Source organism: Fusarium redolens (assembly GCF_020744475.1).
Source record: "Fusarium redolens strain MPI-CAGE-AT-0023 chromosome Unknown BKA55scaffold_1, whole genome shotgun sequence".
In the NCBI taxonomy this organism is placed as follows: Eukaryota; Fungi; Ascomycota; class Sordariomycetes; order Hypocreales; family Nectriaceae; genus Fusarium; species Fusarium redolens.
Window position 1 is genome coordinate 1,722,505 of NW_025763664.1, and position 27,942 is coordinate 1,750,446.

General features: G+C 49.0%; 8 protein-coding genes across 8 annotated transcripts; 3 read left to right on the plus strand and 5 right to left on the minus strand.

Moving 5' to 3' along the window:
* Positions 1 to 1,327: 1,327 nt before the first annotated feature.
* On the plus strand, positions 1,328 to 4,520 carry BKA55DRAFT_495790 (rab-GTPase-TBC domain-containing protein; the record flags this gene model as incomplete). Its single annotated transcript, XM_046186311.1, has 5 exons — positions 1,328 to 1,714; positions 1,812 to 2,127; positions 2,181 to 3,394; positions 3,446 to 4,387; positions 4,458 to 4,520. The coding sequence occupies 5 exons, from the start codon at positions 1,328 to 1,330 to the stop codon at positions 4,518 to 4,520; spliced, it is 2,922 nt and encodes a 973-aa protein (XP_046056292.1).
* Positions 4,521 to 5,112: 592 nt separating this feature from the next.
* BKA55DRAFT_588217 (ribosomal protein S8e-domain-containing protein) lies at positions 5,113 to 9,072 on the minus strand (the record flags this gene model as incomplete). The annotated part of the gene is made up of 5 exons (XM_046194762.1): positions 5,113 to 5,669; positions 5,734 to 5,808; position 6,259; positions 6,670 to 7,696; positions 7,766 to 9,072. The coding sequence occupies 5 exons, from the start codon at positions 9,070 to 9,072 to the stop codon at positions 5,113 to 5,115; spliced, it is 2,967 nt and encodes a 988-aa protein (XP_046056293.1).
* A 1,652-nt stretch (positions 9,073 to 10,724) lies between these two features.
* Positions 10,725 to 11,768, plus strand: BKA55DRAFT_532178 (3-oxo-5-alpha-steroid 4-dehydrogenase-domain-containing protein; the record flags this gene model as incomplete). Its single annotated transcript, XM_046189305.1, has 3 exons — positions 10,725 to 10,761; positions 10,824 to 11,048; positions 11,104 to 11,768. 3 exons carry the CDS (start codon positions 10,725 to 10,727, stop codon positions 11,766 to 11,768), a joined length of 927 nt encoding a protein of 308 aa, XP_046056294.1.
* A 260-nt stretch (positions 11,769 to 12,028) lies between these two features.
* BKA55DRAFT_532179 (uncharacterized protein) lies at positions 12,029 to 12,850 on the minus strand (the record flags this gene model as incomplete). The annotated part of the gene is made up of 1 exon (XM_046189306.1): positions 12,029 to 12,850. One exon carries the CDS (start codon positions 12,848 to 12,850, stop codon positions 12,029 to 12,031), a length of 822 nt encoding a protein of 273 aa, XP_046056295.1.
* Positions 12,851 to 13,645: 795 nt separating this feature from the next.
* On the minus strand, positions 13,646 to 16,639 carry BKA55DRAFT_588219 (RAM signaling pathway protein-domain-containing protein; the record flags this gene model as incomplete). The annotated part of the gene is made up of 2 exons (XM_046194763.1): positions 13,646 to 16,027; positions 16,076 to 16,639. The coding sequence occupies 2 exons, from the start codon at positions 16,637 to 16,639 to the stop codon at positions 13,646 to 13,648; spliced, it is 2,946 nt and encodes a 981-aa protein (XP_046056296.1).
* A 2,548-nt stretch (positions 16,640 to 19,187) lies between these two features.
* On the plus strand, positions 19,188 to 21,081 carry BKA55DRAFT_13653 (P-loop containing nucleoside triphosphate hydrolase protein). Its single transcript, XM_046184869.1, has 4 exons — positions 19,188 to 19,482; positions 19,541 to 19,659; positions 19,709 to 19,743; positions 19,790 to 21,081. Exons 1-4 carry the CDS (start codon positions 19,403 to 19,405, stop codon positions 20,990 to 20,992), a joined length of 1,437 nt encoding a protein of 478 aa, XP_046056297.1. The 5' UTR covers positions 19,188 to 19,402; the 3' UTR covers positions 20,993 to 21,081.
* BKA55DRAFT_13648 (fungal-specific transcription factor domain-containing protein) lies at positions 21,046 to 23,668 on the minus strand. Its single transcript, XM_046184868.1, has 3 exons — positions 22,933 to 23,668; positions 21,209 to 22,879; positions 21,046 to 21,156 (listed from the first exon to the last, which is right to left on the minus strand). The coding sequence occupies exons 1-3, from the start codon at positions 23,437 to 23,439 to the stop codon at positions 21,067 to 21,069; spliced, it is 2,268 nt and encodes a 755-aa protein (XP_046056298.1). The 5' UTR covers positions 23,440 to 23,668; the 3' UTR covers positions 21,046 to 21,066.
* Positions 23,669 to 24,192: 524 nt separating this feature from the next.
* BKA55DRAFT_13630 (uncharacterized protein) lies at positions 24,193 to 27,017 on the minus strand. The gene is made up of 2 exons (XM_046184866.1): positions 24,631 to 27,017; positions 24,193 to 24,579 (listed from the first exon to the last, which is right to left on the minus strand). Exons 1-2 carry the CDS (start codon positions 26,854 to 26,856, stop codon positions 24,406 to 24,408), a joined length of 2,400 nt encoding a protein of 799 aa, XP_046056299.1. The 5' UTR covers positions 26,857 to 27,017; the 3' UTR covers positions 24,193 to 24,405.
* Positions 27,018 to 27,942: the final 925 nt, after the last annotated feature.

A 27,942-nucleotide genomic window follows, 5' to 3' on the forward strand; every position in this document is an offset into this window, starting at 1 on the left:
CATCAACGTGAAACCGAGGACGGAACGTAACTACAGCATAGACTAGACTTTGACGCTATTGGAGCGTAAAGGAAAAAAAAAAAAGGCGATATAGGACGTTGAGGGAGGGGTAGCACATCCCATGCTGAGAGTAATAAATGTGGCGTTCAGCTGAAGTTACCATATTTGAAGTTACAGTGGGAGAAGCTGGCAAGGTGTGAGAATGAGATTGCGGATACTGTTTTTATAGATAAAAGATTGGAGCTTAAAGGAAAGGTTCAGATTGGATGTCTAGGTATGATCCGAAATTATACTGGATCTACCTAGAGGCATGATTTTGTTGTAACATCCATCCATCCATGCCCCTCTAGCAGCTAAATGAGATACTGTTTGACTACCCTAGCTTCAATATTTCAACTCGTCTCACAAAACCATTACTACTAAATTGCCGCAGGACCTCTGGAGTTTTCGATAGACTCAAAAACCGCACTGTCAATTATGTTGTAAGTCTAGGATTGAGCTAGTTGTATATAAAAAACTTAGATCAAAGGAAGCAGATCCCCTCCCCCCTCTCCATGAGTTCAAGCTGAGATTCTCGATCTCTGGATGTACAGATAGGCAGGCCGCGTTCTACATAACTTGTAAGACCAGTGCAGCGTAACTCCCAGGATAACTGGCAAGCCTCAAGTCGAAATGATGCGATTTTGAATTCCAAACCGAGCCAGCCATAGAACAGTATAATCAAAACGGCCGCATAATGAAGGGATAATCTACATTCCAGACTTTGTTGTCTGACGTTTTCTTGTAGCTGAATCGACAATCAGGACGCCTCCTAAAATAGGCCCATTCTCAAGCTCTGCTGGTCCCCCTTGGCGGGCAGGGCGGGGGGAGTCCAACTCCACCTTTTAACTGAGGTCCATGTCCCAGGGTCCACTGCCCGCTCATCAACCTCCCAGTGCCAGCCTCGCCCGAACTCCTGCTACAGGACCGCCCCGATTTATTTTTGGCGAAGTCCGTCAGCGCCTCACTGTCAAACCCTTGCGAGCTTCCAATTCTAGTTCCAGTTCCACTGTCAACGTAGTAAGGGGGCAGACAAGAACACCAACGCCTCAACACCCCCCCTTGGATTGGATTTCTGCCAAACAGCTGGCTTCTGGCATTCTTCCATTCATTCTGCCGCCGGACGCAGCACCCGGTCTCTCGTTCCCAATTTCCCTGACACACTCTGCATTGATTGCTTCTTTATCTGGCTTTGATACGTGGTCGAGGCCACCTAACCGTTCCTTTATCCTCGACGAGAAGAACACCGCCCTTACCTTCAAACTATACAACACCTTCATCCTCAATCATGTCGCAACCGCAGGATGTCGCCTCGCCGGTCGTTAAAGATCACACCGATACCGAGCCTGAAAAGCATGAGCAACAGCAGCAGAAGACCCATGAAATGCCCGAGAAGCAAGATGCGCCAGAGGCACACGATGAAAAAGAAACAACGCCCACAATGGAGTACAAACAAGAAGACCTAGACACACACGAAAAGGACGAAGACAGCATAGCAGAGAAATATGAAGACAAGGCTGAAGACAACATCGAAGTGAAGCACGAAGCCAAGCATGAAGAAAAACCAGAAGAGTCAAATGGCAAGCCAGAGGAAAAGCAGCAGGAGCAGCTGTCGCAAAACGACACCAATGTTAAAAGACTTTCGTCTGGCACGGAGTCTGACGACAGTGTGTCGGTAGGTTTATCCCACATTCCTCCCTCGACTACTGCGGTGCCAGTCACACGACAGATGCCATCCCTTATTTCGCTTCAATGCTAATTAATTTCTTTAGGCATCTGACGCTGATGATAAGTTCGAAGATGCTGTGACGCAGTCCCCTGCAAGGTCCCTTACCAAACGAAACATTTCGCAGGCCAAACGTCGTGATAGCGAAGTGGAGGAGCAAACCGATCGGCGGTCTGAAGAGTCGCATTCCCACGAGAATACTCTGGAGACAAAGGTCACTCAGCATAAGGTCCCTGGAACAGAGGCAGGCAGCGCCAAAGAAAAGCAATCACGACGAAAACCGTCAATAGCCTCTACACGCATTTCCAATACTTCAAATCTGGATAACGTCAGTCTTGACGACGATACGCCCCCGTCTCCAGGTATGCACATTCTCTTTGCCTCTTATCACTGCGCATAATACTGATCTTTGTAGTGCCCAAAGATCTTCCACCGAAACCAAACAGCAAGACGATATCTTTGAACAGCATCTCTCTTCCATCTATGCCGTGGTCGCCCGCCGCTGATACTTCGAAAAGTCCTGTGCCTTCAACAGCTACACTTGCGCCCTCTCCGCCAGTGCCTCAGCCTCCGCCACCACCTAGTCGAAAACTGACAAGCCCTTTCTCTTGGCTTTCTCGAAGCTCCAGCAAAGAGAGAGAGCCCCCGCTTCCACCCCCTCCTACTGGCCGAAGGAACACAGCTGGTTCGATTGCAACACTATCAAGCAACCCTGAAATGATGTTGAGTCGGCTCGAGGAGGAAAAGGATGGAGACTCGCTACCTGGTGATCCTGCCCAACGGGTCACCCTGAAAGACAGATTCAAACAGCTGCGGCAACAAGAAGAGGCTGCTCGCGCAATGGCAGAAGGAGATAGTAGTAAATATGACGGAGCTCTTGGCCTCACTTTGCCAGGTGATGAAGGCCAACCCCAAGAGAAGCCTCCGTCATCGCCTGTTCCGCAGCCGATTCCTGGGCTGGCTCCTGGCACAGTCGCGGGAGTCAACGCCGGGCCTTCGGCCATTTCAGAAGAAAAAGTCGATTGGGACTTGTGGCAATCTGTTGTATACGAGGGGCCGGCTGCTGTTGCTCGAACTAGCGCCGAGGAACTGAACAAAGCTATTGCAACCGGCATCCCTAGTGCAATCCGTGGCGTTGTCTGGCAGGTGCTGGCTGATAGCAAGAATGATGATTTGGAGTTAGTGTACAAAGATTTGGTAGCTCGCGGTACAGACAAGAGCAAAGACCGTCACAGTAATAGCACGACTGCTAGTTCGTTGAGCAACGGAAACCTCAGCGTTCATAGCGGGGACGCCGTCACATCCTCTGCTTCCTCCATCAACTCGGATCACTCCGGTACAAATGGTACGCCATCTCCAAACGAGAAGAGTGCGGAGGCTGTTTTGAAAGCCCAAGCTGCTGCAGCGGCTGAGCGAAAACGGAAGGACAAAGAGGACGCGGCGACACTGCAAAAACTGGAAAAGACAATACGCCGGGATCTTGGTGCCCGAACCAGCTATTCTAAGTATGCGGCTGCTGCTGGGCTTCAAGAGGGTCTGTTCGGTGTCTGCAAGGCATATGCCCTTTTTGACGAAGGTGTTGGCTACGCTCAGGGCATGAACTTTCTCATCATGCCTCTGCTATTCAATGTAAGTCTTACTCTCGCATGCTTGTTGTGACATGCTCACAATGTTCTCTAGATGCCTGAGCAGGAAGCTTTCTGTCTCCTAGTTCGACTAATGAATCACTACAAACTGCGAGATTTGTTCATCCAGGATATGCCGGGACTGCACATGCATCTTTATCAGTTCGAGCGGCTTTTGGAAGACTTCGAGCCAGCATTGTACTGCCATCTTCACCGGCGGGGAATATCTCCTCATCTCTATGCCACGCAATGGTTTTTGACGCTTTTTGCCTACCGGTTTCCACTTCAACTAGTCCTCCGCATCTACGATCTTATCTTCTCTGAGGGCTTGTCGGCAATTCTACGCTTCGGAATTGTTCTAATGCAGAAGAATGCCAGCATTCTCCTGGGATTGTCTGACATGCAGCAACTCACCACATACCTTAAGGACAAACTGTTCGACGTCTATATTGATAAGGATCCCAGCCATGGCAGTCTCCTTGAAAATGGTTTCTTCGGAAGCTCAAGCTCTAGCATCGATAAGGAGGTCTATCGTGCAGATCAGCTCGTGAAAGATGCCTGCGAAGTTAAAATCACACCAGAAATGCTCAAATCTTATAGCACAGAATGGGAAGAGAAAACTAAGGCTGAGAAGGATCGCGAGAACGAACTATTGGAGCTTCGCACAGCGAACCATAATCTCTCTATTCAAGTCCGGAAACTGGAGGAGAGGGTTGAAGTTTGCGATCGTGAGCAAGCAGATCTGGCAACAGAGCTTGTGCACACCAAGGTCGAAAACCAGGAACTCAAGGATGAGAATGACAGCATGAGGGGTCAAGTTCGGGAGTTGAAGATTGTCATTGAGAAGCAACCCATGGAAATTGAGGAGACATGGAAACTTGAGCGGGACGATCTGATGAAACGCAACATGCATGTTCATGAGGAGAATCAAAGACTCGAAAAAGAGTTGTCCGAGTTGGAAGAAGAGTTGGTCCAGACAAAGCTGCGCTATGCAGAGGTGAGTTTTCTTCCCATCATTCCTCTTTTCTTTCTTTCTTTGAAGTTGAGTTGCTTACGAATCATTCTAGATCAACTCTCAGCACGAGACCTTGAATCGTAAGTGGACTGACTTGAAGCGTCAGTTCGCATGAGAAACTTGAAAGAACTCCCGTAAACTTGTTCTGGTTATTTGGTCCTGGACCACACACTTCATGTATAAAGTATTCTTGTTTACCCGATTCCACTTTTAGCTTACTGCAGTTGGCCCTGTTGGCTAGCTTGCTGAAAATGTCGGATTAGACATGTTGTAATGACAGTATCCTGGGAATAAGGCAATGACGGCGTCGATTCTCGTATTTTGCTACTGTTCACGATGAGAACTCTTGTGTCTGGCATTGGCAGTGTTGCCATACGTGCAGGTAGACATTGCTTTTTGTGGTCTACGAAGGCATGGCAGTTGGCTTATCCCGTCTACACATACCCCATATAGAATGAATGAAACACTTATTATAGATGTGGGATTGATATCCTCCCCATTAGAACACCATGTCACGTTATGCAAGTGCAGAAACCTTGATCATGAAGTAAATTCATCGCAAGAAAAATTTTCATTCCCTAAGGACCCATTCCGATGCGTTATGTTAAGCTCATCCTGTCCTGTAACCATCAAGACAGCGAGAAATCCTTGAACACCATACCAGGGGCCGACATTCCTTTCCTTATCTGGCTTTTTTTTAACCAAGTTTACTTGTGGAGCTTACGCTGGTAGAAAGCGAGCTCCTCACCCTCCAGAATGTAACCGTCAACACGGCCAGACTGACCGGGTCGGCTGGAAACAACGGCGTAGAGTCGACCGGCCTCGAACTGCTTCTCAATGGCGCTCTCGACCTTGCCGCGGGAAGACAGACGGGCGGCCTGCTTCTTCTCAACAGCGTTGGACTTCTTCACCTCCTCCTCGGTCTTGCCCTCCTTGGCAGCCTGAGCCTTCTGGCGTCTTCGGCCGAGGGCCTGGCCGTAGTGGGCCTCGTACCACTGTCGGAAGGGAGCGGCATCAACCTGGACGACGGCGCTCTTGGTGAGGGTGTTGGTTCGGACAAGCTCGTTGTTGGAAGGGTGGTAGGCGACGGCGATGACACGGGTCTTGCGGGTCAGACCCTCGGAGCCCCAGGCAAAGTTGCCAGAGTCGAGACGGAGGGCACGGTACTTGTGGTTACCACCTCGGGTTCGGACGGTGTGAATGCGCTTGGGGCCAATACGGGTGTTGGCACCCTGGCGACCAGCCTCGAAAGCGCGCTTCTTCCCTGTTGTCAAAGGTCAGAACGCATGTCCAAATGGATCATACGGGCTTTCGGAATTATTACGCACGGTAGTAGGCACGCTTGGCGCCGGAGGCGGAGCGCTTGTGTCGAGAGTCACGCGAGATACCCATGATTGCGGTTTCTGTAAGAGAGAAGAAAAGACGAAGTGGTTAGCCAGTGACCCTAATTGATGGGAGGCAGAGAGAACAGAAAAGAGCAGAGCAACTCAATCAGCAGGGTCTTCGAGATGAGGATATCGTCGAGCAGTGCAGCGTATTGAATTCGTCTCTTTGTTCTCGTCGTCTGGCAACTTACCTGATGATGTTGGCGCTCACCAGGCAATCGAATTGGCGGATGGTCGTGAAGAACTTTTTGGCTGAACGAGGGTCAAAGTTCTGTTAGTAGAGGCTTGTGGAAATTTCTGTGTGTTAGGGCTTGCAAGGAGCAGTGCGGCATCACGTGACTTTGCAGAAGAGTGCTATGGCTTAAGTTCACGTAAGAAGGCGCTAATTCTATGTGCATCGCTTCGTTAGCCGGAAAACAGATATTCCACTCCGAAATGTTGAAAGTCCTAGTATGGGGCCCGACGTACCCTGCAAGCCAGTGAGTGACCAATAGCATAACACCCAACTCACATCATGAACATGAAATGACCTGGAAAAGTGTCCTTAGTGTTCACTGAGCACCTTATACTATCATCTTTCCGAGGTTTCTCTTTGTTTCGTGTTCACATTTGATATAATATCTATCTGTATGCAGTTCTAGCCTCTGAATCTCCTCGAATCTGATAGCAAGGATCATGAAGATCTTCCTGAACCGCCCGTCTCAAAATCTCCAAGTCTGTCCAAAGCGCCTCCAAGCGTATCGTCGGCGCTGGCACATCCAATCATTTACGGATAAAGATGATGTTAAGCCTATACCATGGGTAGTCCTTCCAGCTTTTCCTGCCGGCTGCTACTTTGAATCTTCCCTCTTTTCAGCCTGTTGCTTCTTTCTCCCCCACTCTCTCCTCGTCCTCCTGCTCAACCGTCTTCTCCGTGTTCTCTTCCGTCCTTTTTGCGTCATCTTCAGCTACATCTATGGATTGAAGAAGTGTAGCAAGAATGAGAGGGGCTTCGTCTGATTGCAGCTCGATAGGTGGGGTAACAGAACGCTCTTCTGGTGTCACAGGACAAAGATAACGGGATCCAACTTGAACGACTCCCTTGGTGCTACGGACTACCCCGTCAGAGCTGCAGGGTTCAGATATTTCTGAAGAAAATCTGAGAGAAATGAGATCCAGCCTTGGGAGAGGCAGGCACCGGCCCTGTCGACTGGAGCGTTTGTCTCCCTCTTCTTTGAGTTCGGTGAGGGTCGGCCATCCAGCGTCATACGATGGCTGGTTCCGTGATTTGTTGAAGCAATTGCTGGCTGCAAACACAGGAGAAAGACGATCTTTAAATTTCTTCCCACGGAGGAGCTTCATCACGGGTTTGACTTGAGTCTCCACGCCTTCATCAATGTTCGCACCCGTCTTTGCCAGACGTTGCTTAACCTCTTGATCGAGCTTCCTCGTCTTTGATTCTGCCAGATTTGCTTTGAAAGCTGTCAGCTCTACTGGGCTCTGAGGAACAAATGGAGACTGGTCGGCGCTCATGTAACGCAAATTGGCCATCATCTTCTGGAACGCCTGACGTTCCTTTGTAGCAAAGCTTGTCCATCTTTTGGATTGAGACCATGAACCCGACTCAGGCCCATTCAAATTTAGAGTCTGTTTCAAGGTAGCACTGAACGTCTGAGGAAGTTGGCGCGCGGAAGATGGACCCTTGGGTGCATTTTGGAGCGGATCGACCAATATCTGTCTCCCCTCTTGAGGTTTCTTCTGCTCTTGGGGTGCAGTCTCTCGCTTGACGTTAATCTTCGCACCTCTCATAACGCTAGGAGAATCTTGTGAATTTTGTGCCTGTCGAGTTGGGATGAACCCTGTGGTCTTACTATAGTCAGCCGCCTTGCGAAGCTCTTTCTTGACTTCTTCTTGCGTCGAGTCGTCACTGCAAACAGCACTGAGAAGTTGACGGTCTTTACCAACAGGCACTGAAGTCATCTAAATATCAGGATACTTGTTGTGCTTTGACCCTAGTTGTGCTCCTCCGCTTTGATCCTTGATCATATCGACTTGCATTCTCAAAGGGGTTGTAGTATCAGACACATTGGTAGCTGCACCGGAGCTAGAGTTGCTTGCCTTGGTGGAACTAGAGGTACTGGCCTTTTTCTCATGGCGGCCTTCCATGGGCTGACTCCGCGAGTCACTTTGTGAATCACTGCCTTGGGTAGTCGGATACAATTCAGACCTTTCCGGAGGCTGCAAATGCATTCGGAATTGACTATGGGGCTGCATCTGGGGTCGCATTTGTGGCTCTGGCAGATGATAAATGAAAGGCTGCGGTGGCAGGGTTGGTGGCGGCTGCGGCGCATAATGCATCCCACTCTCTCCCTCAAATGAAGGCCAATCATTGTGTTCATAATGGCTATCATAGTCCGCCGGGTAGTCCATCATCATCTCTGGTTGAGCCAAATGGACCAACCACGGAGCCGGGGCAATAGGCCATGGTAGAGGCGAGTATGGCATCATAGGCGGTACCAGAGATGGCCCCATACGTGGCGCATAGTTGATCGGATGATGCATCATTGGATGGGGAGGTTCTGATGCAAACTGGTTGTAAGAGTGATTTGGAAAAACCATAGGAACAGGATACCCAACCGGAGACATAATTATCTGGCCTGGAGTAGGTGCACGTCGTAATCTGGAGCCTCGCGATCTACCGTCTGGATGGGGAGTTGGGGGCCTCCATGCCCGCCTAGGAGACCTGGTTCTCGCCCTGGCGTCAGTTGACCGCATGCTTGCCCTCGTTCTAGGGCGACTGAAAGAGTTGCGAGATGAAGCTGGAGGTGTATAAATGTCGGGTTTGAGGAATTCAAGTGACTTCCTCGGAGTGTAAACTGTCGGTTTCAGATATTCCAGGGGAGGCTCATTACTACCCTCTTCCTCATCATCAGAGGATTGTGAAAGCTGATGACCTATGCTCGACTGTTTATCGTTGCCCGATCCTGAAGACAGAACCTGGTCCCCTTTACCTCTGGACGTTTGGCGCTTGCTTCGTTGTTTCTTTCTCATTTTCGGACTTCGAACCTTGAGGGGATCAACCTGGTTCACAGTCCGAAGAGCAGGGAACATGGATTCGTATCCTTCGGGGTCGATTGTAATGGAAGGAATTGTTCTGCCTCGAGGTCGTGCTCGAGGTGAGCGCACATCTTGATCTGGATGTCGTGCTTCCATGGAAGAGGGCGTAGAAGACTCATTTTCATCGGAAGAGAACTCATCTTCCGAAGGCTCAACCGGGATGAACGTTGGCGCACAGGGATTCATGATAGTGCCTGGTGGTGCATGTGCGTTGATCTTCGAAGGGCGATGAATATTGAACAAATCGAACGCGTTTATCGATAATTCAGCTTGACAACAGAGTCATAGGATGGTTTATGACAGGCAGGTTTGTCGACTTGCTTCGAGCCACTCGCTTGTTGTCGGGTAACGTGAGCTATAGGTCTGGAAGAAGGACGTAGGTCAGTTAAGCTGTTTATGTTCCCTTCTGAGCCTGCCTGCCTATGAGATACGATATAATGCCCAGACTTTCAGCAAACGGTTGGGTGTATCAGAGGCTTTTCATGGAAGGGACAAGATGCCTCTTAGTCGACAAAACACGTTGATAATAATCTGGGGTGCAAGCAAGCTGTTTCGGCCAGACTGTGAAGATAAGAAAAAAAGACTCTTAGTGAAGCGTGGAATAAAGAAATGCTCAAGCGCTAAGAGGATATGCATGAAGTATAAGACGTGAATGCGCGGCAGCTGATCGCCAGCTGCCGGATAAATACTAGCAAACAAATCGCGGTGATTGAGAGATGCCGATTTGGGATAGTTTGGCTTGGGCTTTGCAAATTGAAGGAAAATCAAATCAAAGATTGAATATGTTTTTCACTTGCTGAAGATTATGGATGAGGTGGTGGTGAGGCTGATGGGGCTGATCCTGTTGGCAGCTCTAACAACTGCCAAGTGAATCAAAGGCAGACACTACATTTACACTTAATTATCTTATCTTTGCTGCGAATGCTAGAATACAGTGAGAGGTTCACTGGCAGCTTCATACAAATATCGATGGGATAGTTTATTAAGTCTATCTCTTGTCCGAGGAGATATCATGATAGCATGATGTATTTCGAGAACAACTCTATTACAGTTAATACTCCCTACGGTCTTTCTTACAGTCAATAATAGTGCGGAGCCTCGAAGGGAGGACAAACCTGGCTCAATTACAGAAGATGTATTCCAACATATCATTCGTAGAAGATAACTAAGATAGATTCAAGGTCTTGTAGTTGTAGTAGAAGAAAACTGGCCTTGCTTCTTCTCCTATTTTCCCTTCTTTTTTATTTTATTTTTATTAATTTTTTTTTAACAAAAAAAAAAGAATAAGAGGAAGAAGATAATCAACTATCTCTTAATCAGACCTGTCATCGTGATCGCAAGAATAAATACTCCTGGGTGTCTTGTTTCTGTCTCTGACTCCAAACGAGGAGGAGAGATGGGCTGACGAGGAGGTATTCATAGCATACCTTAATGTGAATGGTATATGACACTCAACTGTATATGCCGTGACTGATTACCTATTTTGAAGCTCAAAATTGAAGTGATCTCAGTCAATCAGCTGTCTCACTTATCACAAGCTGACAACCATGGGCTCTTCTTCTTATACGTTGACACAGCCAAAGCCTTCTTCCCAACAAAGTTAGGTGAATACCTTGATTCAGCTTAGCCCCAGGGGGGTCAGCAGCGGGAAGGAGTCCATGGCACCCCACCAAAACAGGCCGAGGTCCCCGACTGGGAGACGGTACGTACCTACCTATCTAATCTTGCCCAATAATTGTTTCCTGTTTGTTCTCAACATCATTGCATCCTTTGATAGGATCTTGTTCCCCTCCTTTTTTTGCCAATTTGTTCAACTTTGAGTAAACGATACAGGCACGATGGCTTCTCTTAAATCTATCACGCTCACCAATCGCTGTATGCATTTCCCTATTTGCACTCGGCCTCTTTCATCTGGGAATTAAGTTAACGTTCTCTAGCTCCAAGGCAACCGATCAAGAACCTCCCGCAGTCGGTTGAGGTCGACCCTGATACCACTGTTGAAGGCCTCAAGGTCTTAATTGCAAAGGAAACCAAGCTCGGAGACTTCAATCGCATCGGAATCTATGATCCTACCACGAAAAAGACTCTCAAGAACCGCAAGGCTCGCCTTGTCGATGAGCCCGCCGTAGTTTCTACTGGCGAGGTTCTCGTGAAGGATATGGGTGCGTCAGAACTGATAAAAGACTTTGAGTGAGCACGTTCTAACGCTTGCAACAGGCTATCAAATCGCTTGGAGAACCGTCTTCGTTGTCGAGTACTTCGGACCTATCATCTTCCACGCCCTCGCCGTCGCTGCCCGCCCCTATATCTACCGTAATGGAGACGGCGAAATGTCTCGAACCCAATGGATCACCTTTGCTATGATCATGCTACACTTCTTCAAGCGCGAGTATGAGACACTCTTTGTCCACAAGTTCTCTGCCAACACAATGCCGTGGAAGAACATCTTCAAGAACAGCTTCTTCTACTGGGCTGTCTCTGGTGTTCTCTGTGCCTACTCCATTTACCACCCCAACTCCCTTGCAGCCAAGGCCGACATTCCTGCCATTGATGCCATTGGTGTTGCTCTCTATTGCTTTGGCGAGTTCATGAATGCCCTTGTTCACCGATATCTTTCGAGTCTGCGTTCTACTGGTGGCACCGAGCGTAAGATCCCTGTTGGTTATGGTTTCGGCATCGTCACTTGCCCAAACTACTTGTACGAGGTGCTTGCATGGATCGGAGTTATCCTTGTCAGCCGTGACTGGACCGTCGCTGTCTTTATCTCTATTGGTGCTGCGCAGATGATTAGTTGGGCCAAGGGTAAGGAGCGCGCCTATCGCAAAGAGTTCGGCGACAGGTACAAGAAGAAGAGATACGTCATCTTCCCTGGTCTTCTCTGAAGAGGAATATCTACAACAGATTTCAGCAGGCATAGAGCAGAAGACACATCAATATAGAGGATATCATGAGTTTTACCAGAGGTAACAAAAGGTGGTACGGCGGAGTAGATGCGGTGTATATTCAGTATTAGACTATCATGCTAGAGTAATGTTCAATAATGGATGGTTCTCATAAAATCATATACCGTGGATGCCAGTTCTCTCGTCCCATAATGTACTCATAATGGTCATGACCCGTCACTCGGTCGGCTGTGTTCCTCTCATCGTGACATCGTAGACATAGAAGCCGTATCTGATCCCTTAGGCCCCCTTCCCACGCTTGAATCTGCCTCCGTCAAGCTCCTACTAGCATCGGAAAATGTACCCGGCACATGGTTCTCCGTATCGATATCCATCTCAACATCGAGCGTCTTGCGCCCTTCAACACCCTTGCTCCTCTCTTCTTGACCAAGCTCCATGGCCCGCTGGTCCTCGCCCTCATCACCACCCTCGCCCTCACTCTCACTCCCAGTGTAGCTTCCACACTCGCTGCAGCTACAGCTCCGATCGCTATTTGCGAGTCTAACCGTCTCCTCCAGGACGAGAAAGTCGCGCTCCAGCACCTCAGCCCAGTTCTGCACGTTACCAAGCTCCTTTAGCCTCCGCGCTGCAGCGTCTGCCTCCCGCGCAAGCTTCACGTTTTCACGACGCAGTCCTTCGGTCGCACGCTGCACATCCTGTGCTTGCTTACTCAGCGCCGAGGCGTTGGAATGCAACGTGGATGCGCGCCACTGCAGCTCAGAGTCCATCATGTTCTCTAGCGTTGCGACGACAGCGCGACGTGCTTCCGCTACGTGGCGCTGCGTCTCGGCCGACGGGAGCGTGGGCTGCAGTTGCGGAGGAGGCGGCGAGGTCTGCTGCGCTGCGGAGGGAATTTGTGCATGAGCATGGGCATGGGCGACTGATGGAGATGCAATCGTGGGAGGAGGAGATGTCGGCGGGCGAGGAGATAATGAAGAAAACGAAGAAGATGAAGAGCCTGTGGCCGCGGCTGAAGTGCCGGGCTGATGATGAGTAGCTGAAGAAGCCGCTGCCGTTGACATGGTGCGCTAGATGCCACTGGGCTATTGATGTCCTTCACAGTAATTGGTTCAAGGATGAAGAGAAGAGATGTAGCTTCGCCGTTTCACGTTGCTCATACCTTACACTGCATGTTGGTGGGGTCGAGTTACACTTGGTCTATCATGCGGCTGATGGCCAAGATCATGGGATCCGACTTTCAGGTGTGGCACCAAGATAGACTACTCGTTCAGGAACACAATGTGAACTTTAAGGCGAGCACTAATACAAATCAGACAGTCACTCTTATATCTACCTGGCTAGTAGCCATGACTTTTGGCTTACACCAAGAGTTCTGTTATCTCTCAGATGAATACCAGGAGCTGTGCTAGTGTACAATGGAACATCTCTGCTTTGACCCAAATCTTTCAGTCCTCAATAGTACCTCGACATCACTCACGTATTTATATTCGGAGACCTTTGTTGGTCATCATGACGGGCATCTTTCCCCAACTTTTGCTCCTCCCAAAAAGACATTGTTTAACATCATACCCATACACAAGCTGCGAATCCTCTCAACGCGGAAAATTAAATGCAAATATGATTCAGCCGACCTGATTTTTGGGCAAATAAATGCAACTGCAACCCCAAACGCCAAGGCTATGCGGTAAAGGAATGGCTTCCGGCGGACTTTTCCCTCTATACGCCGGTTCAAACAGCCTCAATAAGTTCTAAAGATAACCAAATACCCCCTTTTTGCCCTATGCAAACAACAGCGGTGGCTGCACTGAGCAGCAAGTATCAAGTTCGAGATCCAAGAAAGGACTCGGCACTGTGATCTAAAAGGCAACTTTGCCTCCGTTAAGCCGGAGGGGCACTGGCCCAAGTGGCCCATGAGAAGGAAGGATTCCCTCATCTGAGGACATGGAAGACAGTGAAGACAGTGAACTGAATCCCATATGACCCTTCCCAAACCCTCCATTGCGCCCCATAGAGATGCCAGGGTTAGCCATGAGAGCATCAGCTCGGTCAAAGACATTCCCGTGGAATGCCGCTGCAAATGAACCACTTTGCGGCGTCGTGGGAACTGTCGCCTGCATGGCGGGGCCCAAAGCAGCACTCTGTGGCGTGATCGGGACTTGAGTCGGTGACATACCGCGAGGGGGGTAGTGTATCTGCCCGTTCGGCGTATTTGGAGGATGGTTGAAAAGATAGTGCCAAGGGGACTTGGAGATGATGTTGCTTGTTTCCTTAATACTCTGCTGAATCGGTCGCAAGCGTGCCCTGGTATCAGGAGGAAGTGGAACACTGTTGGGGCCGTACTTGATCTGATAGATCATATCCGCCCACGAGTGACTGAAGTTGTTGCAGAGACTCCAAAAGCTCGGTTGCGTTCGAACTCCAGGCTCCTTGAGTTTGATAAGTGACAGTCTGTTCTTGAGAATCTCCGTCTGTTGAATGACATGTCCACACATCGTTATCAAGGCTTTCCAGTGCTGAATCACACTTTCTGGGGTCCTCTGATACATGGCGTTCCTCAAGCCACCTGTGAGTTGGGCTTGGAAACTGGGAAGTGTCCCCATAACGAGATCGGTCGACCTCTGCAAGGATAGGAAGATTTTCTCAAACTGCCGGTCTTCTTCTGTGAACTCGGAAGATATCCCGCGGCTACCTATCGAAGAGAAAGATTCTCCTGATCGAGGAGTGGCCGATGCAATAGTGGCAGTTCGGCCATTGCCATTAAGGTATGCCGCAGAAAGGGGTGTAGGCACGGGTACATCTGTAGCAACACGCAAATTGATCGGATGGTGTACCAAGGTGCCGTTGCGGTTGCGAGCTCCTGCTGACCTACCAACAGTGGGAGTAATGGAAGGTTCACGTGCATGTGCTCTGAGACTGCGCTCGCCCATCTGATCCCCCTTAGAGGCTGCTTGCCGACGCCCATCCTCTGCACTAACAGACGACAGTGTCACCCGTAGTTCCATTATACTATTGTAGAGTAACATCAGAAGCGTTCGAATATATCGAGCATCTCCGTTGTTCACGAAAGTATCGATGTTATCGGCCAGAAGTGTACAAACGTGGCCATATGCGCTAACCAGAGTTTGACAGGCTCGATGAACATTTTCGTTCTCCCTTTGGGAACGGTCGTCGAGGTCGACCAGGGCGTTCTCGTGTTTCTGGATTTCCTGCTCCAATTCCTCAACATGAGAGTTGGTATTGTAGAACACGATCTCAAGGCTAGATCGCTTAGCGGATCCATCACTCGTCAAGCTCATCAGCATTTGGATCATAGGATGGATCTGAAAGACCGAGTAGAGGATGCCCTTAGCAGCTTCAATAACTGGATCATAAACCTTCGACTCCCGCCTCCGTTCAGGAAGGACTGAAAGACGTCTTACGTAGATCGGACGTGCCAAGTATGGCTCCGTTGGTGTCGCTGGGCTCTTCGTCGTTGCTTGGTTACCTTGCATGGCAGATCCATGACTCAAGCCACGATAATGACTAAAGCGATTATTCACTTGCATCTCATCGAGTGTACCAAGGTCAGAAGGTTTTCGCGAGACAATTCCCATGCGCCTGTTGCGGCTCTCTGATCGCTCCGCCCTCAGTAGGCTCTCGGAGTTGCTACGAACACGCTCATTGACATTGCCAATCGTCAATGGCATGACACCGGGTCGTCGAAAAGCGCTATTTTGTTGTGAAAGTCCACGGTAGTGTGATCTCGATGGTATCGGAGGCGCCCGTGATCCGATATTGGGAGAACGAATGTCAGGCAAATCCGCACCACTTACTTTAACAGGGAATCTCCCGCTTGCAACCCTTTTCAATGGAAAGCGAGGGGTTTCTGCCCCCTCGCTAGATTCGTCACCCGTGTTATCAGATTCTGATCGACCGTTGACAGCATGCTGCTTGAGAAACCGTTTGATCTGTAGCGTAACCGCCACCTCCGTCACTTCGTTGTCTTTTTGAATACCCTCATGTGGGGGGCTTGCGGCTTGCACTTGTATCGCATCTCGCGGTGGAAAGCTAATGGGATTGCCCTCAAACTTGATCACTTGCAAGGATCCCATATCGGCAATACAAAGTGGCAACTCTCGTATTTGGTTCTTTGGGATAGACAAAACTTTCAATGACGAGAGTCTCACAATATCTGTAGGAAGACTTCGAAGTTGATTTCGGCCAAGGTCAAGGATCTCCAGGGATTTCAAATCGCACAACTAGCCAGACTGTTAGAAAATGTTTCGACGCCAAGGAGGGAGACATACAGGCATAGGAAACTCCTTAATCTGATTGCCTCGGATGTTGAGATATCGCAACGATGTGCATTCAGAAAAGCGAGCGGGTAAGGTTGTCAGTTGGTTATGAGACAATGCTAGCCTGGAGACCGTGTAGGTATCAGCGTCCGACCGCGTTGCTGAAGATGATCCTGTGGAAACGGACCGCTCCAGATCACCCTTGACAATATCCACGACTTCATCTGGCAATTTTTGGATCCCTTTGCGACTAAGGTCAATTGTGACTCCGGTTCTGAGCCCTGTGCTGACGGCGCCTGCTTCGGCGGCTTGGCTCTCGCTTTCGATGGCGTTTTGCATTGCCTCACGCGCGAGACTGATAACCTGGGCTGCCGACATGCCCGCGGCAGAAAGAGAGGAACTGGAGGGAACGCTTCGCAAGGTAGGAATAGGAGGTGGTGGTGGGCCGTTAGACGTGGCCGCTGAGTTTGGGACTGGACGTCGTCCAGATATATGGTTTTCGGGTAAGCTTCTTGGAACTGAAGCCTGCGATGCAGAACCGACGGACGAGCCGGCGAGTCGGTCTGGCCGTTCCATGGCGGACGGCCAATATGAGGAATGCGCGGCTCAAGTAAGAAACGTGGGGAGGGCGCGCCGGTGGAGAAATCAATCGAGGGGGGGGAGCCGTTGGAATTTTTATGACGATATGTCGATGCTTGAAGGATAAACCGTTTCGGAAGCCCCTCTGTTGCCGTGTCTGCGTTGGTCTTTTGATCAAAGCGCAGGCGCAAACCGAGGCCCGTCTGTCTCGGTGATAGCCAAACCTGCGATCGGTATATCTAGCGTTTAGGCCAATCAAGGCTGTATCGACGACGAGATCGATAAGGTCATGATTATATGTCCGATCGAAGCCAGAGGGCAGCGCGTTGTTTAGGTTTCCGGCCTATTTGTATCGAGACAAGCGGTGGAGTTGAAGTCGAGCGTATTGCGTCGTCAAGACTCAAATGGGACTTGCTGATGGCAGCGATCGACGAGAACCCGTTGAATGGAAATACTCCAAAGACAGGCTTTCGAGAGAAGGATTGAAGAAGAGGAATGCTGCGGGAAGGGCAGTGATGAGCTGATGCAGGCTCGGGAGGCGATGAGGTCGGGCTAGGATTCCGTCTTTGGTAAGTAAGTTTTGCAACACCATGGCAGGATGTAAGGTAAGGCAAGGTAAGGGTGGTGAAAATACCTAGTAACCGGGATGACCCCCGTTAGATCTCCCCTAGCCCTTGGCAGTTTGAATGTGGACTGGTTCTGGATATCAAAAACTCAAAACAGAGTCAAACAAACAGAAGATCGAAAGTAAAAGAGAGCTTGATCAATGGAGGGTGCTCAGGCACATGCTACAGCCGATGTGATGGGTCACCCGCTGTAACTTTGATAGGTACCACCTACTTACTGACTGACTGTCTGTTCCTTTTTCACGCGTCACTCAAATAGATTGGAAGGTAAGGTACCTGGAACTAGATTGGTAAAAAGACACAGAAACAAAGAAGTCTCCTCCGGTTACTAATTCATATCAGTTAAGTTGCAGTTCAGTTATCTTCTCTATTTTCTCTACAGAGTACCAGCTTCCCCCAATCGCCCCTGGCAGTCCCTTGTCTCATGCTTGGATAGGGGATAGCGCATCAGATAGGGGTAACAACCCATGAAAGTGTTTTGGTCAGCAGCTCACGGTTCAATCGTGGGGCCTCAGCGCCAACGGACAGCTGGACCCATCGTAAAGTGAAACACAGTGCGGGGCGACTGGTCAAGATGCTGAAGTCTAACATTAGTGGGAGACGAAGAAAAGATCAGGAACAGTAGAATAATTATTATCTGCTATGAATAAGTTGTGAGCTATCAAATTTCATATTAAAGAATTCAAACTCTGATAAGTCAGGGCAACTTCAACTCCATCTAATCAATATTAGAGTACGGATTAGTCTTCTGAATTATAACTCATCGTTATCCAAAGGAGACGGCTTCACCCCATAAACCCTTCTTTTTCTTCTCGACGCTAGGTACCTGCTAAGGGGGGGGGGCAAGAAAATTTGAGACTTATATCCTAAGCGATAAAAAGATTTAGACAAGTTTAGTATAACTTAGTGGGTCTTTAGACTAGTTGTTTTTGGCACCTTGTTTCATTGTTAGATATTTTCTTGCTCCCTGAGGCCTGCCCAGGCACGTTTCTGCATGCCTATTCAGGCTCCGAGTGGCTCGCTCACCAGCCACACAGTGCGAGTTTTGAACAAGCGAGTCCAACCTCAGTGTGAGAACTCCAGATTTAATCCCTGAAGCTCATGATCCATGTTTCTCTCATTGTTTACGAATACATAATGATAGGAATTAGGGATCTTTTTTGTTGAGAATACCAGAATTATTGCAAAGGAGAGACGCACTAGGTTGCATCCATCCCTCCCTGGAGCCTACCGACAGTACGGAGTAACTGCGTTCATCTGACACGAAGCAAAACGAGACGAGGAAGCAGCTGCTAAATGCTTGCATCCATGGTAAACGAGGGGTAAGTTAATGATGACCTATGAAACAGCAGAGCCAACACCATTGTTGATGGACATCTATCAGGGGTGGCTTTCGTTGGAGGGTGGACTTTGAAGATGTCTGGCTGTGCTGTCTCGGAGGATGAACCCCTGCCCCAGCCAACAGCGAGTAATGCAAGGTACAGAGGAATTACAGGTTCGCTGAATGCGCCCGAAAAGAGCCAGTGAATAGCAGAAGTTTTTTCTCCACGTCATATACAACGCTAGATGATTCCATACCAAGCGTTCGTGTTGTAAGGAAGCTGTAGCAATTGAGTTTGTCTGATGCTCCCCATACGTTTGTCTCAATAGCTGCCCGCTATGGATGGGTGTTCCCTGTCCAATATAATAAACACGCCACGTGACCTTCACTCCTCCCTCTGGGCCTCTCCCTCCATTTTCCCACTACGATTACCTTAGTACATTTGCTCTAGCATGAGGTGCTTTAGAACCCCTGCTAATCACTTCCTTCGTTCACAAAAGCAATAACGTACGTAGCAAGGCTGTTGACAGTGCTGATCCGGTGGACCATAGCCGATTCGGCTGCCACAAGCAGAAACGGATCCTCACCAAACAAGCTTCAACAGATTGTAACTCTGTAAGTTAGAGAGCTTGCATTGAGATGGACTAAAACGATAACAGTAAAAATAGGGTCAATCATTATCAACAAGCGCCGGGAAAGCTGTTCACCCTTGCTACAATCCACCATGAATTAATTCGCTTGACACGCAGAGCCATAGAGTACCGGTAACACAGTAACAATCAATCAATTTCCTCAAGAATCGTGAACGGCGCCATGCCACCTTTAAAAAGAACAAACTCATGCACAGACATTGGCTTTACTCTTCGTCGCCAGTTTCACAAGGAAGATTTCAGGTATACGAATTATTCGGCCCCCCCTCTTTCTTTGACTTTGTCCTCTGACATTTACCAGGCCTCACCAGCGTGAAATCATCGAAGCTGCTCTCAATGGCTATGATGTTTACGTCCAAGCAGCCACGTCCTTTGGTAAAAGTCTTTGCTTTCAGCTACCAGCAGTCATCGATCAGGGCAGTGAGTTTTCGGCCACTATACATTTTTCCTCCTCTAATTATGAGTTCAGTTACCATAGTTGTTTCGCCTCTCTTGAGTTTAATGGCAAGAAGCTCTGGCCCGCCATTGTCACGAAATCTAACATCATCAGATCAACCAAGTTGAAGCCCTAAAAGCCTCCGGTATCGAAGCCAACTTTTACAGCAGCATAACTCCTTATGATGACCGGCGTCGCACTGAACGTGATCTTGAGAGCGGGCATCCAAGGACCAGGCTACTATATGTCACACCCGAGTTGTGTTCTGGCTCACGGTTTCGCGAACGCCTGCAACTAGTTTACAAGCAAAAGGAGCTCGCACGTATCGCCATTGACGAAGCTCATTGTGTGTCAGAATGGGGTCATGACTTTCGAAAAGACTTCAAACGTCTATCTTGGTTTCGAGACACTTTCCCAGATGTACCAATAATGTGTCTTACTGCTACGGCAAACCCGCAGGTTCGCCAAGACGTACTATCTATTCTGAAACTCGATCAAACTCCAGAAAGAACAAGAGAGTTTTTGATGAATCCTCAACGTCAAAACTTGCATCTTGAAATTCGGTACACCAAGGACGAAGAAGATAACCGTCTACAGGATTTTCTGCGATGGATTAACGCTGTTTATGACCGTCGTAAACATGGCCAAAGAAAGGCAGAACTCGAACAGGTAAACGAAAGAGTCGAGAGTGTTCCCGGAATTATATACACTATATCTCGGGATGAATGCGAATCCCTAGCAGCCTCCCTTCGTGCAGAAGGCATTGGGGCCATGCCTTTTCATGCCAGGCTCACCAAGGAAGTCAAAGAGGAAACACTCACCCGGTGGATAAATAATGAGTCTGGGTACGATATCATTGTTGCCACGACCGCTTTCGGCATGGGTATTGACAAGAATAACGTGCGCTTTGTTGTTCACTGGCGCATTCCCAAGTCTTTCGAAGGTTACTATCAAGAAGCTGGCCGTGCTGGTCGAGATGGCAATGCAAGTTATTGCTTTCTTTACTACAGCCGAGAAGATCTGGAGCGCGTCACGAGATTGATCAGATCCGATGCCAAAGACGAGACGAATCAGATCGCCAGACTCAAGAGTTTGCAGGCGTTGGCTCAATACTGCGAAGATACTGACAAGTGTAGACATGCTGCCATATGCAAATACTTCGGAGAATCCAGCACACCGGACTGCGACTTTGCTTGTGACTGGCACAAGGATCCCCAAGAACTTGAGATGAGATTTATGAGGGGCTTAGCAAGTGAAGAATGGGTGAGCACGCAGGCAATGCAGGGCACTTATGATGATGGGTATTATGACGAGTAACGAAAATGACATCTCACAAGTGTTCTCCTCTGATACTTTACACAAGTTTATTATGTGATATGTCGATCCTATTATTAGTCCATAACTGGCCACTGGGATTGGCCGTCTTTACTAACAGTTGGGAACCCGAGAAGGTCGGATATGTCCCACTCCATAAGGTTGTTCTAGCTCATGTGGTTAGAAAAGACCCAACTCCATGTACGAAGCATCACTCACATTTGAGAAAATATCCGTACTAAGAAAGTCGCTACTTAAGCTGTCCGAGGTTATTGCTGATTCCTGAGGTGTTGTAACTGCTTGGATGTCTCGCAGCATTGCCACACAGTCGCGAAGCGTTGATGTTATAGTCTCGTGCACCGCTGGCTTCACAGGCCGGCCCGCTTCCAGTGCTCGAATATGTGCGAGGTGAGCATTCGAGAAGAGAAGTCTCTTGAGGCTGAGATTGCCTCGTACGATCATGCAGCGAAGTTGCACATATATTTCTTCGAGGGTCTTGATCATGGGAGCACGAGTTGCTTTTGCCATTTCGCTGAGAATGTCAGGCTCGTGTGTTGGTGTCGACTCGTCTTGAAGTTCAGTAATGATCTCGAGGGCCAGGATGAGCATAGCATCAAAACTCAATGCACACTTGAAAAGACCACGTCCAACGAAAGACAAGCGAGACAAGTCATCCCATACCTGAATCGGCAAGTTGAAGTCGGCGCCTTTACTCCCAGAAGCGATGACCAGAGCAGACTCGACACACACCTTGCGAGAAAGGTAGAATCGTGGATCGGACCTTGCTTGGAGCATGAAGTCGCGGTGAAGAAACATAACGAATCGGCGTAGATGTATGTCGAGAAGTTTGCGATGGAACTCATTCGCCTCAATGCTCGATCCCTTTCTTGTATTCACTGGATCATGTTGAGTTGAATGGAAGAAAGCCGCCACATCTCGGCACGCCGTACGCAGCTGTGATCCTAACGCCAGTGCTTTTTCATATGTTTTCTCTTGTCGAAAGTCGTTTAGTAGGCCTATGACTTCAACTCTTAGAGGTAGAGATTTAGCCAGCATTATTTGCAGGTACGAGTCTGTAAATTTGTCCATTGGTTTCGCTGCCCTTGAAGAAGTTGACTCTAGATCCGAGTCATCGTAGTTGGATGGAATGGAAGCATCAAAGTCTTGTTCTGAAAGCTGCAGTGGCAAGCCGAGATCCAGGCATGACTGGACAGCCAACTCCAGCACAGTGGCCCATAGTCGAGCTCGAAACTCCCTTTGGAAGAGTGACAAGCCAACAAATAGCTTGGGGTCGCGGTGAAGGCCCATGGTGATAGCGGCACGCAGTAGCGAGCCCGAGGACAGCCATGATGTTGCTCCGCGACAGTTGAAAGTTGATTGACGAGCGATTATCAGCAGGCAGAATATCTGCAGACCATCGAGATTATAAGTGGTCTTTTCATTTGGGCCTGTGAGCCACCACTGCGCATTCTGAACCCATGTCTGTGCAAGTCGCCACAACTGGTTCATCTCCTCCTCCGTGTCAAACTTGGCAAAGGTAGTCCCAAGGGCAAGAATCAATGTCAATCTGACGAGAGATATAGCCGGGACAGATTGTGTTTCCTTGCTTGCCCATAACCGGTCGTATTCCCTCTGGAAAGAGGGGATATGGACGATACGATACAAGGGCTCGAATGTGCGGAGATAACAAGCAATGAGTTCATCACAGACCGTTTGGGAGGGCAAGGTCTCACGAAGGTCATGGATGGGCTGGTCTAGTGTTGGGAAGTTCTGTTTCTTGAGACCAAAACGCAGGATACGAGCCTCTTTCAAAGCGTCGTAGAAGTCGGACTTAGCATCCTCCCAGGATGGCTCAATCTCGACCGGGTGGAAAGTGCCTGAAACGGGAAACTAAGGCAGTGAAGGTCAGTATGGAAATTAAGGTAGAGACATTTAAGATTTACCTTCTCTGCAGTATGAAGCCAATGTGTTTGACCAAATAGTTTCGTCTTTTCAGGTACATGACGCAGCCTAGGTGTAAAAGGAGGGATTGAGATTGATGTTTGAGGGGCTGGGATAGTGTTAGAAAGACAGCTATGTGAGTTTGACACAATCCGATCACTGTTTTCAGGTTGTATTGATCGGTTTACTGGGTTGCGGTGATGTGCTTCTGGATTTCTCCGTGCTGTCGTAACAGCTCCCTCTCTTTCAGTGCGTGCCTCAGCCGGCACCGAGGTGCAAGCTTCAGAGCTCCGAGATACTGCAACAGGGCTCCCATCACGATAAGAGCATTGCATCGGTGCCCGAGCCCGAACACAACCGTTACAAGGTTGGCCCAGACTACACCGAATCTTGCGGCGCCGGCATTGCTCACAAGACCGAGCGGGTCGCCTTCTACGGCGTTTGGGAGCCGGAGGACTTCCAGTCGAAGATACATCCGAAGATTCTCTTTGCCGCATCGCGGTCGACATTCGATGTCGGGCTATGCAATGGTAACAGCGGATTTGTATGTAATGTCTTTGTATATGAGTGAGGAGCACCAAATGCCGAACACTATCCCCGAGGTTTCTTCGGTCCGAAAGAGCACACAAGAGACAGATGGTAGTCTACTAAGTCTAATTACCGAGCTTTTATGCCCGACACCGAAGTTCGGACTTGCCAAGACGCTTACCCTGGAGAGCAGACCAATAATTCTGATATTTAGGTGGCTTTCGTTCGACCCATGAGATTCATGGGTTCACAGCCCAGCGGTTGTTGCTTTTTAATCATCTTCATAGAATACTCGCTTGATATTTTGGATATATCGTCGTCGGCCTGACTTTGAACAGTTTTCCTTTAGCATCATGTTGTCCGTAGGTCAACGTTTTCGCGCTGGCTAACCAATTGCTAGGACACCAACCAACACAACTGACAAGCACCTTGTACATCCATCACTTGGCAAAAGCATTCATCCTGTAGAAATGTCGACCGCAGATATATCTTGGACTTTTGAAGAAAAGTGATATGAGGTCAAGATTGAAGTAGATCGAATGTTGAAACCCGTGAAATCTGCGAGGGCTCAGCAAGTATCTCTTCCCTAAAATTTGGCACGTCAACTGAATATCACTGTCAAAGTGATTTTGCATTTCATTAGCACATTGTTCTGAAGGCAGTTTCGTCAGTCATGAGGAATTCAGTATTCAAACCCACAAGATAGATATAAAGAGGGGAGCTTGCTTCAAGGCACAAAAAATGGCTGACAACTTGACGCCAAGACCTGTTCATGAGTGCTTGTGTTGTCGTGACATAGTAGGATACCTGGTATCTTAAAGATGAGACAGTTTGAGAAGCAAACAGGTGCTAGCCCAATATTTCCCCCCAGCCCGTCGCTTGCGAGGCCCAAGAATCCACGCCAGTTATTATTATTACGTATTAGCCAACATGGACTTTCTTTCTGTTCAGCCCAATTCCCAGGACTCGCCCCAGATTTCGTTAAGATTTATACCCAACAACTCCAGACTCGGATCCAGGTTGAAGGGCTGAGTGGGATCGCCTCCCATCATCCATGGGGCCTGACTTGGATCGATCGGAGCCGTAGGCATTGTCGGCGTAAACGAGAACGGTGTCACCGACTGGATACCAATATTAGGAAACGCCCTGCCATGGAAGTCAAGCTTCATTACCTTTGGCCGGTCATGCAGCGGTATATTAGGCGTGGGCCCAGGTCCCATGTTTCCCGGCGGCACGCCGTTCATGGCAGCTGCAAGGTGCTCCCCAGACACTGGGGGCTCCTGGTTAGCAAGGAGACGGTAGTGCAAGTTGACAAAGCGTTCTGCTGATGTCGATTTGGCGACTTCGGGCTCCTTGGTTCCCAGGTGGGCCTCAAGCAGCCCCAGCGCCGCACACATGATGGAATATCCCCATGGCTCGTTGTTGCCACATCGTAATAGACGATCCTCCTTCATTGCAATGCACTTCTCAATCAACTTGAGTGTGTGATGCGAGTTTATCATGATCATGTTGGTGGAACCTCTGGGCTGCAACATAGTGACGCTGCAGAGGTTGATGGCTGTGGTCAGCGCATCTTCTCTGAGAAAGTTCAGACTCCGAACGCCTTGTTCGTACAGTTTGTCGTGTAACAAGACGATATCTCGTGCTGCATTATAGTAGATGATTTCGGAGTACTGGTACTTGGAGTTTTGTTTCCGAAGCTTGAGATATGGCTGATGCAAGGGGATGATGTACTGCCTCAACTGCACATGCAACAATGTGTATGCGATTAAAGGGTTCTTCTTTCCCTTCACATTCTCCAGGTTCATATCCCATGAAGGGAGGGCATCAATCTCCTGTGTCAAATCGTTGGTGTATCGAATAACTTGGTCATAGTCGATTTCAGACGACGGACCAGTGAGGAGACGGCTGAGTTCTAGGCGTAAGAGCAGACTCTGCCGAGCCAGATGCTGGAAGGAAGAGAATGTATACTCTTTGACAGGTTTTGATGGTGGGAGTACAGTGGTACTCTCATCAAAGTCATCGTCGTCTAAATTGCGAGGGGCGTTAGTGTCGTAGTGAAGCTGGCTAACTAGAGTTGGAAGACAGTGGTCAAAGGAGGCCTGCATGTCGAATTCTTGAACTGTTGCCCAAATTCGTCGACGCATTTCTTGGTGAAAGACGGTGATTTTCGCTGCCATGTGGCTTGGCTCACGATGTAAGCCCACCGCAATTCCGTCCTGAATGAGTGCACCAGAGCCTGTCCAGAAACGCTTCTTCTTGATAGTGTTGACTCGCTTTCCAAGATACAAAAGACACGCCACTTGATAGTGGATCAAGCGTCGGTGCTTTTGGCTTTGTTTTGACGACCACTCGTCACATGCCTTGATCCATCGTTCTGCCCAGTGACGAGCATTCGACATCATGCCGATGAACTTGAGGCTTTCGTGAGTATGGACGCAGCTTGCAACAGCCATCATTGCGAGGATAAGAGCCGTGAAAGCCGCATAGCGTTTGGTGGACCCGGGTGCCCAATACTCGGCGTATTCCTTCTTGAACGTAGGAATGTGAACAATGCGGTGTACCTGCTCGAATTGGTCGAGATAAACATCAATGAGTGCATCGGACTCCTCCTTAGTTGGCAATAAAGCCTCCAGTTCTGGATCCGAGTCCTCGAATATCTTTTCACGGTCCTCGCGCCTTCTCTTTCGATCTTTACGATCATGGAGAATGACTGGACGAAGCCACTCATCGGCCGTCTCCTTCATGAAAGGGCACAAGCCTGTCAGCTCGACAAAGGCCATACTGGCATTGTGCGGGCCAAAGTATCGCGTGCGAAAGCCCCTGCCACGAAAGAATCGAAGTTCTCCTTTCTCGCCCGACATGTTAGTGGCCTCGATGGACTCGTGGACTTCGCGGACAGAAGGGTCCTCGACATTCGCATTCCCGTTGGCATCATCTTTCGTCTGGGGGGAGGTTGTCGTGCCGGCAAGGGTACTCCCATCGAAAGACACACCAGACCGAGAGATTTGATTCTTTAGCTGAACTAGCTCAAGCTCCAATCGGCGAATTCGGTCGTGATCTTGGCGTACGAATTCGGGATCTCGTGGGGACAAACCCGTTGCAGGATCAACGAAGCGGCGAGAGTCGAGCTGGGCGAAAGGCGGCGGAACTCCAGACGAAGCATTCACAACCTCGCCATTACGAGATTCATAGCTGCAACGGTCGGGAGTGCCGCTCTTGATGCAACGCTCGCACGGGAAGCCTCGGTCGCACGACAGCTTTCGGCGTCGGCACTCCAGACAACTGAGGCGGACACGCTGCCGTTTGCGGGCGGGCGGCTGGCCCGAGTCATCTCGGGACCCAGGCTTTCGGTCACCGTCCGAGTCCGGGGTCTCACTTCGGTCTGAGGAAGCCATAATCGATGACAACAGGGCCGGAGCTTATCCAGTGTTGTGCGAATGCCGATGCGGATGCGGTTCGGAGTTACGAAGGAGGAGGAGGAGGAATCGCTCCACCAGCAAGTGAAAAAAGATACCTTTATCAATCAGATCAGATAATATTGGTAGAAGAGTTTTTGCTTGTGCCGAGCGGAGATACGAAAGCATGGGCCTTCCAGGTGTTGTTTGTGAAGTCAGGTGACCGTCTGTCTAATGCTACCATGACCAGTCAGGAAACTGAGACATCTTTAACAGCCAATTGATACAATCCCTACATGAATTGATGCAATAGACGATTGCGTGCCTACGTATTTAATTCCTTCGATTTGTCTACATTGCTTACCTCGTCCAGACTCCTCGGAGTTCCGAAGGGTCGTCTCTGTGCTAACATAAAACTACCTACTGTCAGCCGGATTAATAGTCTCACCTTTATAATTTGAGATGAAGAAACTCTTGACCTATTGTCGTCCATCTTGACTAAGAAAGCTACTTCATCGGCGCAAGATGAGCAGACGATTTTGCTAAAGAGAATCACAAGGACGCGGCACGACAATAATCGGGTCTCTAACTCATCGAAATATAATTCGATATAACCAATACTCACGCCTGAGATTGGTAGAAATGGAATACCGAAACGTCCACATGAGCACTAACGACTCAATCATTCATTATTAATAAGCGGAGTGCCGTTGCAGGGACCTCTTTAACGACAAGGCGCTCACATTGGATCCGATGCTAACTAACGCGGGGTGAAATGGCCCTCCCAACCTGAAACTGAAGACTGACTCGCATTTGGCGGTCAACAGAAGGTCAGAATCGTTCTGGAAACACCTTTGACTTGGCAATTTTCCCACATGGCGAGTCGCAGACTGAAGGACATGCTCTTGGCGTAACAATTGGCAAAGGGTTGTCACACCCAAACCGAAGCTCTACAGAGAAGTCTCCACGAAACCATATTTACAACACTGCAACCTCACAAATACTCATCAATTGGATTTTTGTCCAGAAAACCACAAACGATCATACGGTTCTGTACCGCACTATCCTGGAGCTGTCGTTTCACCT